This window comes from Nicotiana tomentosiformis, chromosome 5, assembly GCF_000390325.3.
Source record: "Nicotiana tomentosiformis chromosome 5, ASM39032v3, whole genome shotgun sequence".
Taxonomy (NCBI): domain Eukaryota; kingdom Viridiplantae; phylum Streptophyta; class Magnoliopsida; order Solanales; family Solanaceae; genus Nicotiana; species Nicotiana tomentosiformis.
In genome coordinates this window covers 129,712,972-129,725,985 of record NC_090816.1, presented here as the reverse complement: position 1 = coordinate 129,725,985, position 13,014 = coordinate 129,712,972, and the positions used below count along the sequence as shown (strand labels likewise).

Sequence of the window (13,014 nt, the reverse complement as noted above, 5' to 3'; positions counted from 1 at the left end):
GAAAGTTGGTAGAAATACCTTTTTGGCAAAAATTATTATAATTCCCTCTGAAAGTCTCTGACATTTGATTAGACACACATCTCTCTGCATTTAATGCCTCGAACACGCGTCATCCCATGATTCAACATGGCTTTTGCCGGTTATCGAGGTAATCATGGCCATGAATTTAGTCGCCAAAATTTTACTTATACGCAACTTCCTTTTCCTTTGCGTTTCACAATTGCTTGAGCTTCTGATCTGCATCCTTGTTTTCCATCCCTTTCCTAATTTTCTTCAAACACAAACTCTTTACCTTCTTCTTATCCAATGACTTATTCCTCTAAACGTGCTAGTTCTATAAAGAATAAGAACAAAACCGAGAATTCTGTTCCTCTAACAGTGGGTTCCATTATCCCAAGAAGGCTTAGTACTTCGAAGGATTATGAAGAGAATTTTTCTACTGCTAACCCTCGTACATGGGCTATTAGTAGGTACCCTTATTCCATTCGCCCTTTCAGTATCCGTGCTGTGAATGAGGACTGCCGCTGGAATGAGTTGAAAATTATTGCTCCTGATATATCGGAGCGGGCAACCCTCCCCAAGGAAGGTTTTACATACCTTTTCACGTATCCCTTTACTTTGGGTGCGTTTTTTTTTTTTGAGTGGAGAGTTTGATTCCGTGATTGCGGAGTTTTGCCTTCGCTACCAGGTGTGTTTAGCACAGGTAAGCCCTTCAATATAGAGGACGATCGCATGTCTCCGATGTTTGTGCCAAGAAACTAGAGAGGAGCTAACCTTAACTCATATGATGAATCTCTATTCCCCCAAAATCTTTTGCGGGGGAATGATAAGCCTTTGCAAGCGTGGTCACCATGCTTTGTTGTCTATCATGGATGATGACAACGACTGTGAGTGGATGGAACGGTTTGTTGCAGTTTCCACCAATGACATCATTCCGACAACGGCTTCTTCCTTTCCAGTTGCTTGGAACGGCACTCATAAGTTCTTTGTCTAATATTCCTCTTACTAGATATTCTTCTATGGCCGTATCATTTCTTCACCCTTCGCATGTTTCAGCAACTCGATAACTCCCCCACCGGTGGGTTCAGAAGATCTTGGACATCACAACGCCCGAAACTTGTTCATGGACAGAATTAGCCCTTAAATACGAGTGGAAGGACAAAAATCATGGTAACTTTAATTTACCTTGCTTCAATTTTTGTATATGAAGAATTTGGTTGAACCCTTCTGACTTTGTTCATGGAATTACGTCTACATGCACGCTCTGTTGCTGTCCCCGAGGAGGACGTTCTAATTGATCATGTTGATGCAGTGAGACTGCTTCAGGAAGCACATACTCGAACAAGTATCTCCAGGCCTGTTTCGGGTGCAAATACTTCTTCACGGAGTCCCCGGCCGGGGGATAAATAAAAAAGAGAAGGCGTACCTCCGCGGCCGGGGAAAAGAAGAAAAAGGGCAAAGATTGATGCCCCCGAATCATCTGTACTATTTCACTAGTACAGATGATGCAGCTGTTTCTCACTCCTCAACTTCATCTCCACTTTCACCGACACCAGCAACTGCTACATCATTTCCGACTTCGTCTACTATTTCACTAGTGGTTGTTACACCATCTCCATCGGCCGCACCTGACCATGAAGAATGCGTTCCTCTTCCACAGTCCCCAATTCATGGGAATTTGGGGCAAAATTATGTCGCCCCTTCTGAAGATCCACAAAAGAGGAGGAACATTACTCTTTCAGTCTCTACCGAGTGCAACATGCTATCACGGCCGGTGGAGCTTGCTAATTACCTGAACCCTTTGACTTCAGAAAAAGACTGGGAAAAGATTCAGACACTCTCGGGTGAGTGTTTGTTGAACAATGCTATGCATAATGCCACAGCGGTACGTTCCTTCCTTTCTTTATTATTTCTTCTACTTTTGAACGAATGAATTCTAAGTTTTACCTCTTCTTATTGTATAGGCCAACTTTTTTGCCTCTGAGGGCCTTCAAGGGTTGATTCGTGAGAAGGAAGAACTTACTTCTGAATGGGATCAACTTTTGACGGAACGAGACCATACTGTTCTCTGCCTCTCGGAACTGGAAACCAGGGCTACTGAGGCCGTTGTTTTGGAGGCTCATTTGCAGCAAAGCGAGCAATAAGTGGTAATTATTAGCCAAGAAATTAGGCCGTTGAGGGTTAATTTTGATGAGGCAAAAGCCAAATGGGCAGAAGTCTAGAACGTCGTTCTTGCTGCAGCCGACCATGAGACTACCTTCACTGAAAGAGTGGTTAACTTGGAGGTAAACTCTAAAAGTGAAGAACTTGCTGCTGTGGAGATGAAACATGCCCAATTAGAAGAGAAGTACAGGAAAACCATTGAGCATTATAGGCTCTTTAGTTCAACTGTCCGCGAGCTGGACGTCAGCCTCAAATCTGCGAGATCCGCCCGGGAAAACAATTCCGCTGAGGTTACTCAACTCAAAGAGAACTCAAGTGCCAAGCGGCTTCCCTCATTGTTGAAAAAAATTATTTCATGTATACCGTGAGGAGAAAAACTTTGGAAGAGGCCAAAGTTGGTATTATCATTGATGTCGATGCCGAAATTGCTAAGGCCCGAGAGCTTGAGTTGGCTGCAAAAAATAGACTCCTGGTGCAGTCTGATGCTCCAGGTTCTTCTGATTCCGGTTCCGAGTTTTTGAAAATTGAAGAGGGATCGGAAGGCGATGAGGCCGAAGACCAAACTAGGGAAAGCGTTGAGCCATCGGCGGAACCACCTGTTTTTCCTGGCAATGCAAATATTTCTTTTCCTCTTAGTTCCGGAGGCGCTGCAGTTTAGTTTTTTCTTTCTTTTCTCATTTTGTACTTGTAACGTTTTGGCCCTTTATTGTGAATAAAGACATACTTTTTTTGTTCAAATATCGTTTGAGTCTTACTTTCGTTTGAATATCCATGCAAGCCTTTAACTTTTGCATTCACTCAAGTATTATGTGCATGTTGTTCAATTCGCGCTCTACTATGTGTAGTCTCAGATGCCTTTTCTTCGAAGCATTTTGGTTCCGAGTATTATCCCTTTTACGTGAGGGTTTTTATGAATTGTTGCGCAAGTTTCCCTTTTACATGAGTGTTTTTACGAATATTTGTGCAAGTTTCCCCTTGTACGTGAGGGTTTCTATGAATATTTGCGCAAGTTTATTTTTTGCGTCCTTCTCATATGCGGCTTCGAGTGTATTTTTTCCCGATGACATTTTGGATTCCGGGCATTGATTCTTCCAGAACCAATCCTTTAATATGAGAATTTTTGTAAGAGAGGGCCCTCTTATGTTTACGGTGCTCTTGAAGATGACGTCTCCTGTTCATTACGGCACTAACATTTGAAGTACTTGTTTAACTTTCAAATGACAAAATTAGCTCATCGTTCAGACAAGAAACAAGATAAAAAAGAAGGATTTCATTTTATTCCTTCTATTTTGAGAAATTACATAAGCATTTTGCTATGCAGAAAAGAAATTACCATTACTTGTGGCTATCTTGTACAACTTTTTCTACGGGGCTGGCTGCGCAGTCTCCGATCCCGATTATGCATTTTGTTTTCATATTTTTGTTCCTGGTTGACGTGGCAATCATTGTTGTTGTATCCTCATGTTATTCCCCCCAGTGTTCGAATACGAAGAATGCGAATTGGAAAACTGGAAGTCTTGTATCTTCGAGTGTCCTACCAATAAATTGCTAGGTAATCCTTCACTCGGCAACATATCTTGTTTCCCCTTAGGAATTCATGCTATCGAGCGAAAGAATACCTAACAATCCTCTGGCGGTTTGTGCCCGTGAACGTTCGGGTAACCTCTATTCGGTAGCAAACTTAACTTCCCAGTGGGAATTTACTATCGAACCAAATATTACCTAATCGTCACCGAGTGGAAACTTGTTCGTTTGCCTTGCTATCAAAGGTCTTATTGCTGCTGTCTTTGTAGTATGCTTTTTGTCACTGCCTCGTTAAAAATCTTGCCAGAGAAATCCAATTGGGACAAAAACTGAACGAAGGGAAAAAAAGTGCAGCACATACTTTCTGTTTGAGCATCATTCATCAACAATAATATCTTTTGAGGTGTGTCACATTCTAGTTGCTGGGAAATTAGTCCACATTTTGGTTCTCCAACTCGTACGAAACTTTCCCAATAACAGCTAAAATCCGGTATGGACCTTCACACGTTGGACCTAGCTTTCCGCGTTGAGCTTCCGTGTATTTTGTGTTACTTTCCTTAGAACCAAGTCTCCTACTTTAAAAAACGGAAGTTGGTTGTACCTGAAATAAACATCAAAGAAACTCATCAACTCGTGCCCGGCCATGGCATCAATCATTTGATCGATATTTGGCAGTGGAAACGAATCTTCCGGACACGCCTTATTAAGATCTTTATAGTCTACACACATACAAACTTTATTCTTCTTCTTAGGAACTACTACTACATTAGCTAACCAATCTGGATATCTTACCTCTCTGACCGAACCAATTTTAAGTAAGCGGGTTACCTCTTCTTTAACGAATTTATTCCTGTCCTCGGCAATATGGCACTTCTTCTGTAGTACCGGTGGTATGTTGGGATCCAAACTCAACTTGTACACGGCTATTTCCGTCGGGATACCTGTCATATCCTTGTGCGACCATGCAAAACAATCAGCGTTAATTTTAAGGAATTCAATAAAACCAGACCTGAGCTCGGGGTGCAGTCCTGTCCCCAAGTGAAAATTTCTTTTTAAGAATTCTTCGAACAATGCCACTTACTCTAGTTCCTCTGCCATGGATTTCGTTGCGTCTGTCTCTTCCGGAACTTGGAAATATCTCGGCACCTGATACTGTTCTGGCGATTCTGCCTCTGGAATAACCTCTTCTAACTCGGGAGTAGGCGCTGGTTCCTGTAATTGCTATGACGTGTACTCCTTCCCTTTGCTACTGGAAACTAAGATTGCATTTATCTCCCTTGCTGCCAGTTGGTCACCTTTTATCTGCTTGATTCCTTTGGGCGTTGGAAACTTCAGCAATTGGTGATAACTGATACGTCAAAGGTACAACTTTCAACTCATGTAGCCACGACCTTCCTAAGATGATGTTGTATCCCATATCACCATCCACTACTTCGAAGAGAGTTGTTTTCATTACTCCTTCAGCGTTCGTGAGCAACAAGATCTCTCCCCGGGTCACCCTCACAGGGTTGAATCCAGCGAGGAGTTTTGTTGCCGGAATAATGCTTCCGGTGAGTTTAACTTGTTCCAATACTCTCCATTGTATGATATTAGCCGAACTTCCTGGATCTATTATAACACGCTTAATTTTAAAATCTAACACATTTAAAGAGATTACGAGTGCGTCGTTGTATGGTAACAACAATCCGTCCACGTCTTCCTCCGTGAAAGTGATATCGTCCTCCCAGAGTCTTTTGTTGTGAGTTATCGATACTTTAGTCTTTTTTGCCGCCGAAAAGGTGACCCCGTTAATCTCGTTCCCCCCAAATATCATGTTGATCGACTAGCGTGGGGTTTCTTCTACTGCTTTCGAATATTCCGCGTTGTCTATGTTGTGACTCTAATTGTTCTTAGCCCGGTCACTCAAGAATTCTCGGAGATGACCATTCTTCAATAGCGTTACCACCTCATCCCGAAGATGTCGGCAGTCCCATGTCCAGTGACCGTTCACCCCGTGGTATTCACACCATAAATTGGGATCCGTCTGACTGGAATCGGACCTCATAGGTCTTGGGAACCGTGCTTCTTTAATGTTCCTCGTGGCCGACACCAGTTCCACTACACTGGCATTAAAGTTATATTCTGATAACCTGGGGTAAGAAAAATTTCGAGAACCCGACATTTCTTTATCTTGAAGTGATCTATTTTTTTGACCACGATCAGTCCCTCTGTCAACAGTGGACTTGTTTGTTGCTCGGAAATTTCTGCCACGGCTTTCGGTACGCTCGTAGGGAAAAAACCGCCCCCTCAAAAGCTGCCTATCCGCGTCGTAATCATCCTTTGATTTTTCTCTATTCTTCTCCCGTCCTTTGGCCGATGATGTAGAACCAACCTGGTCGTCTTCGGTCCTTATCTTTGAATCATATCGGTTGTGAACATCTGCCCAGGTTATTTCTTGAAACTCAAGCAGGCTCTCCTTCCGCTTCTAGGAAGCGTCTGAACTTCTCAGATTCAATCATTTGGTGAATGCTTCAGCTGCCCATTTATCCGGGACGCCCGGGAGTAACATTTTTTCTTTCGAAAATCGGGTAACAAACTCTCGTAATAATTCAGATTCTCCTTGCGCGATTCTGAATATGTCGGCCTTCTGGGATTGCACCTTTCTGGCCCCGGCGTGAGCTTTAATGAAAGAATTCACGAGCATCTCAAAGGAATCTATGGAATGCTCGGGGAGTAATGAATACCACGTTAGGGCTTCCCTCGTGAGAGTTTCGCCGAATTTCTTTAGCAACACAGATTCAATTTTGTGAGGAGCTAGATCATTTCATTTCACCGTCGTTGTGTAGGTGGTAATCTATTCCTGTGGGTCTGAAGTTCTATCATACTTTGGAACTTCAGTCATTTTGAAACACTTCGGGATTAGTTCTGGTGCCGCGCTTGGCTTGTACGGTAATTGAACATACTTCTTTGAGTTTGGGCCTTTCAATACTGGTGGTGTGCCCGGGATTTGATCCATGCAGGCGTTTACTTTCCTTGTGAACCGTAAAAGATCATCTTTGAATGAATCGTTCTCGTTGTTAAGAACTGATCTGCTTCCCCCAGCCCCATCGGAGCCAATTTCACCCATGAGAGTGTTGTTGTCGACTCTCTGCGTTGTTTGGTCTGCGGGAACAACAAGAGGAATTGGATCGCGCATGTTTGCATTATTCGAAGCACCTGATAGCGCCTGTTTTAGTTCCATCATAACCTGATCCTGTCGCGTGAGATGACCTATGATGATTGCATGTTGCTCTTGCACGATCCTCACAGCATACGCTACTTGCTCCTCGTCAGCATCATCGGGAGTTGTCTCCCGAACCCGTCGAGGATATCTCTTGTCATGTACCGGTGTGGCGTCATTCCCCTAATTGCGAGTGTCATTGATTGAGTCATCGAAATGAGGCTGATCCCCTCGAATTCCAGGGTTGTGACCATCATTAATAGTGTTATCCGCCATTTTTTGTGATTTTTTGTAAGACAAAATAATCAAAACACGTTAGTAAAAAAAGCCAGAATCAATTTAATTGCACGACTCTCTAGGCCTCACTGTGGGTGCCAAACTATTTACCCGTAAAATGGTACAGTTGAATTATACGCGGTTCTAAACAAGTGAACCAATTTGATCCGAAAATAATACGATAATCGAAAAATACACAATACTTAGCCTTAGAATATAAATGAAATAGCAAAGATAGTGATTTCGTGAACACGGTTTCCGAACACAACAATGATAAGATCAAAAAGCAAGAAAGTGAAATTGTGTAAAGCTTTGTATAGAATACAGTATATGTTCTTGCTAGAAAATTCGTCTCTTACAAGTTACAATAATAACATAACTCACTATTTATAGCTACGTCTAGGAAAAACGGTCCTAGGATCATACCCTTCTTCAATGCCAATTATGAGGGTCATTGATGAAGATGTAACGCTGAACATAAATGCCAAATTTTCTGTAACAGACCGTCACTCTTAATGCTGTAGAATATTTCTTAGTAAATGCTACCGGGCGCAGAGCATTTAATACACTTTTACGATCGTTATCCTTTCCGGTGACAAACAGAGTGGCTGTGTTCGGTCCTCAACCATGCCATCTTGGATTCACGTGTCTTCCTTTTAGTGAGCCACATGTCATATCATATTTTACCCTATACATAAATATAATTATTTTTGGTCAATTAGTCAATTTTATATTTTGCCCAAAGTTTCCCAAAACAATAAGTAAAATCAAAACAAGACATAAAGACAAACATCATTGCTGAGAGTGAGTCCTTGTTTCACGAGAAACGCATATTTTCTTGTGAATAATAAAGCTTTAAGGTGTCCCTCTTTTATATCACCAGAATCACTACGGCGTCGTTTTAGTATCAATTTCTACTTTGTAAAGTTTACCTTTCGTCCCTCGAGGATTTGCGTAGTTTCGATTGTGCCCTTCTCGTTTTCGATAATTTCAAATGCTTTGTGATTCATATAATGTATAAAATAATTGTTTCCTAATTCTATTTATTCACCTTTTCTCTTTTCAAATATTTCTATCCAGCTCGGAACCATTCAATCTTTTGCCGTATTACTTGTTTGATATTATGTAGTTTCATTTCTTTAAAATCTTTACTACTTTGTCTAAAATTTGTCTTTGTTGATCCATTTTTATCAATTTCTAAAGTTATGTTGTTTTTCAATATCATTTTTTTTAAAAGATCAAACTTATCACCAAATAATTTTTAAACTTAAGCGTCTCCAACATAATTATATAGAATCATATTATATGATATTTGATTCAGCAAAAAAGAGATAGGAGGTTGGATTGTAGAGTTATAAACGAGTGATATCAAGTTAAGTTTATATGTTTTAAATTTTGACGTGAATATTATATGAGCCGAAACAAAATTGAAGCCAAGTTTAAACTTGACATGTAGATTTAATAAAATTCAAAAATTAAATAGAGTAAAATTCGAGTTACTTTTGTATAAAATGATGTGAAATAAAATTTAATAACTTCATGTGTTAAACTTAGACCATGATATAACAATTCACATTAATATAATGTACAATAGCATTAAATTATCCATCTTTCTATAGCCATTGTCATTGGTAGTTGCTACTAAGATGGTATGGACTTTTAATGCAGTAACAAAGGCGAAGTTAGTTAAGTTTATAGGTTCTAAACTTAACGTCGAACCCATAACTCGTTATAATTAGTGAGTTTATAATTAAATATATATTTAAAAAATTTTCTAATATAAATATAAGATATAAGCAACACCTACCGGGTTCATTGGAACTCATAACTTATACTCTTCCCGTAAATAAGTAAAAGAAAAAAGAGGGAACAAACCCTCAAATCCAAAGGACTAAATTAATACAAACAAAAAACTATAGGGACAAAAAATGCAAATGTTCTATCATTCCCCCAATTGAAATTCAAACCACCACAAATTCAATTTACAGTGAGAAATAAAGGCTCAGACAAAGCAAAAAGCAAACCTTAGAGAGAGAAAGACAGAAGAGAGCTCTCAAAATCTCTCTTCTGCTCCATTTCTTCATAATTTTATCCCATTATTTTTCTAATTTATTTATATTTATTGTATGGTCTACATATAGTTTTGATTTAATTGAAAACCTTATTAAAAATGGCGGAGCAGAAGAGCAACAACAATAATAATAGGTGGAGTTGGGATGTGCCAGGGTTTCAACCTCGGAAGTCGACGACGGAGCACGAAGATTATCAGAGACCGTCACCGGCGCCGTTGGCTCGCCGGTACTCGATCTCTGCCGCTGCTGCTGCCGGTGCGCCGCCGCATTTTGAACTATCTAAGCACGCTCTCAACTCTAAGCTCTTGAAATTGAAGGACAAATTAAAGGTCCTTATTTTACATGCCAATTTAGTACTTTAGTACTTTATTTGTAGATATTAATGTGTTTTTGTATAATTGAAGTGCTCTAATATACAATGCATTTGGAACTTTATCTCCTTTTTTGTATTTACCCGATTTCGAAACTAGTGGTAGAGGATTAATGGCTATGTTCATTTATAGCAGTAAGAGTGATTGATTTGATACTAATGTACAGCTAGCGGCGGATGCAGTGAATTGTCTACAAATTCAACTGAACCCACTATTTTTGATATTAATGTGTTTTATATATATATATATATATATATATATATATATATATATGTGTGTGTGTGTGTGTGTGTGAGAGAGAGAGAGAGAGAGAGAGAGAGAGAGAGAGAGAGAGAGAGAGAGAGAGAGAAACTACTAGAATTTTAACAAGTTTCAAATTGTGAAAGATAAAAATTACTGAAGTTTTAAAAAATTTCAAATCTTGAACCTGTAATATTACAAGTATAGCACATTTAGTGCTAGGAACCTTAAAGATGAACACACCGAGTTTTTCTGGATCCGTCCTATTAGTACAACAATGTTATTGAGAGGTGGAAAAGTTAGTTATTGAGTTCTTAATTTATTTGGTAGCCAAGTGTTCGATTTTTGAAATTATATTGGATTCTTTTTTTGGTCCTTTTTGTTGGAAATGGTTAGTTTGCTACTAGATTATATGTCTATTTTGGAACTAGCGGTTAAATTATTTAGAGTTGGAAAAATTAGTAATCAAGATTCTAAATTTGTTTTATAAGGTGAAGTTTCTTTCCACTACTGGGTGAAAAATTTCATTTGGAAGTATACTGAATTCCTTTTGGTCGCTATTAGTTGCTAGTGGAGCTTTTCTCTAAATTTGATGTGGTTAGCTCGAGACACAGATGTATATAAATTCTACAGTGCTTTCTAATCATGATAACTAGTTGTCTAAAGCGAGTTTGGCCATTGGATAAAAACTTAAGAATATTAACTTTGGCATGTGGAACTAAGAGATGTTCACTAGCGGTAGAGGGTATATACCTATGTTTATTTATTGTGGTAGTATGCGTGATTGATGCTAGTGTACAATAACAACATAGGGAGATAATTATTAGATCTTAATTTATTTGATAAGCTAAAATTCCTTTTGACTTATGTGGTGAAGTATTCCATTTTGGAATTATGTTGAACTACTTTTGATCCATCGAAAATGGTTGCTTGGCTACAATTCTATGTATGTTTGATCATGTTTGAGAGAGAGACCTCTACAGATTCTAGTATTTACGTCTAGTAATAACTAGCAGCCTAAAGCGAATTCATTTCTTAGATACACAATTAAAATATTAACTTTGGCGTGTGAAACAAAGAGTTCTCCACTAGTTATTACTGAGACAGTAATTAATAGAGACAGAGGATATATACAAATGGTTATTTATAGTGGCCGTACGAGTGATTGATACTAGTGCACATTCATATTCTTGCGAGGTGGAAAAGTTAGACAGAGGATATATACAAATGGTTATTTATAGTGGTCGTACGAGTGATTGATACTAGTGCACATTCATATTCTTGCGAGGTGGAAAAGTTAATCATATAGGTTCTCAATTGATTTGATAAGCTAATTTCTTTCATGTTATAGGGTGAACAATTCCATTAAATTTCTCTCTTGTATCCAGTAATGGTATGTGGAAGTATCTGGTAGGTACAGCAAGTTTTTTGCTAATTGTTAGTGTATTTTGAAGAATCTGCACAAGGTTGCCACACCCTTATAAGCCCATAGACAGGGCTACGTCAAAACCAATGAAGGGTCCGTGTAACATAAGGCGTAGTGCCATAATAATAAGTAAACTAGTAGAAGGAAGTGGAAAGACCATAACAAGCCATTTTCTGGAAGTTAAGATTCTTCTTGGGTTTATTTAATTATCTTATCAAAAAAGATTCTTCTTGGGTTTCTTTAGATATATAGATGAAACCTGAATTGATGAACAGCTCGGGTTACCCATTGTTTTATGGTGTATCTCAGGTTTTTGTTTTCGCTCCTAAATAAGGATATAAACTACTAACATTTTCCAGGTGTATTAGTGGAAAATGGTGAGTTTCACATGAGGAACCTTGGACAGTTTGCTTGCTTTCAGAGCTGATGTTTGATGGATTAGTAACTTTCTCGCATGCCACGTACCAAAACTATAAGTTAAAACCTGGCAGAGACAGTAGTGCAGATTCTATACTTCGTAAACAAAACTCTTCTTCATATTTGGGCAGAGAAGAAACAATGGAAGTGCTACTTATTCTTTTCCCTTCCTTTAGCTGAACCTGGAAAACTTGTGAGGATTTGCCTGGTAAAAGTTTCAGCAGTTGCTGTGAGTTTATACTAATAAGTAAAAGCAGAAAGAGAGAGATGCAGTAGGCGAATGAACTTTGAAGATACCCATATCTAGGAGAGAAAATAGGGAGTTGCATCTGTTTATAGGCACTGTGATTTTTCTTCTTAAAATATACTTATTGCTATCTAACCTTTGAATTAGTAGTGTCAATGTATAAACAGTTGCGCGGAAAGTCCAGATGAAAAAGGGCATTTATTGCATCTCAAGAAAGGGCATACTGGAAGACAAATGGATTCCTTTTTGTCTGTTCCAAAAAAAATTAAGCTAAAAGATATGAAAAGACCCTTATAGCTGTTGAAAAATTTGCATCCAAGTCAAACTTTGTAGCCATAGACTAGTACAAATAAACCCCTAAAAAAAATCTTGGATAGCCAATTCTGAATATATGTATCTCCGACACCCTTCAGCACATGGGACTTGTGGTTTAGACGTGGATAATGTGGATTTTACAAGGGTAAGAACAAGCTTTCCGAAGGTCAAATCTAATAGCATGTCAAAAGCTCTGAGCTTCACAAAAACTCTTAAGGCAAAGGTGGTATTGTGGTCCAGGACCATTATAGATACTCCAATTTTCAAGCCATTATGTAATTGATGTATGTTATTGTATATCTCCACTCTATATTTTTATTACTTATTGTTGAAATGCAATGCCAATATCCTTCCAATATTGGACATGGCTGACTTGACTGGACCATGTTATGTAGTGAAGAAGTAAGAGAAATCAAGAGGAAGACACATAGGAGACTGATTTCAGTCTATTCATGCCAATAGAGTGATATAAACTTTGTATATGGCATGTTTTTCGAGTTACTTAAGGACATCCTAGCTAAGAATTAATCACTTTCTAAAAAGTTGTTTTGATGTTATGCATTAGCATGGAACATTGGAACTCCATGATTACCCGTACTATGTTAAGCACAAGGCTTTAAATAAATTGCTGCTAGATTCTTTTGAAGGAACTAACGCCATTTTACCCCTTAGGGTAATTTAGGCGCTTCTTCTGGAAATTGAAAAGATCTTATTCCTAGATAATGTGATCTGTTCAGGGAAAAGCAATAATTCTTACCACACTT

At 38.8% G+C, this 13,014-nt stretch overlaps 1 protein-coding gene across 1 annotated transcript in view; it reads left to right on the top strand.

Annotated features, from left to right (window-relative positions):
- Positions 1–9,144: 9,144 nt before the first annotated feature.
- The window catches only part of LOC104114908 (kinesin-like protein KIN-14B), a 28,637-nt gene continuing 24,767 nt past the window's right edge, over positions 9,145–13,014 (top strand). The window contains exon 1 of the mRNA XM_009625454.4: positions 9,145–9,563. Coding sequence (XP_009623749.1) covers positions 9,333–9,563 — 231 coding nt within the window. The 5' untranslated portion in view covers positions 9,145–9,332. The remainder of the gene's footprint in view (positions 9,564–13,014) is intronic.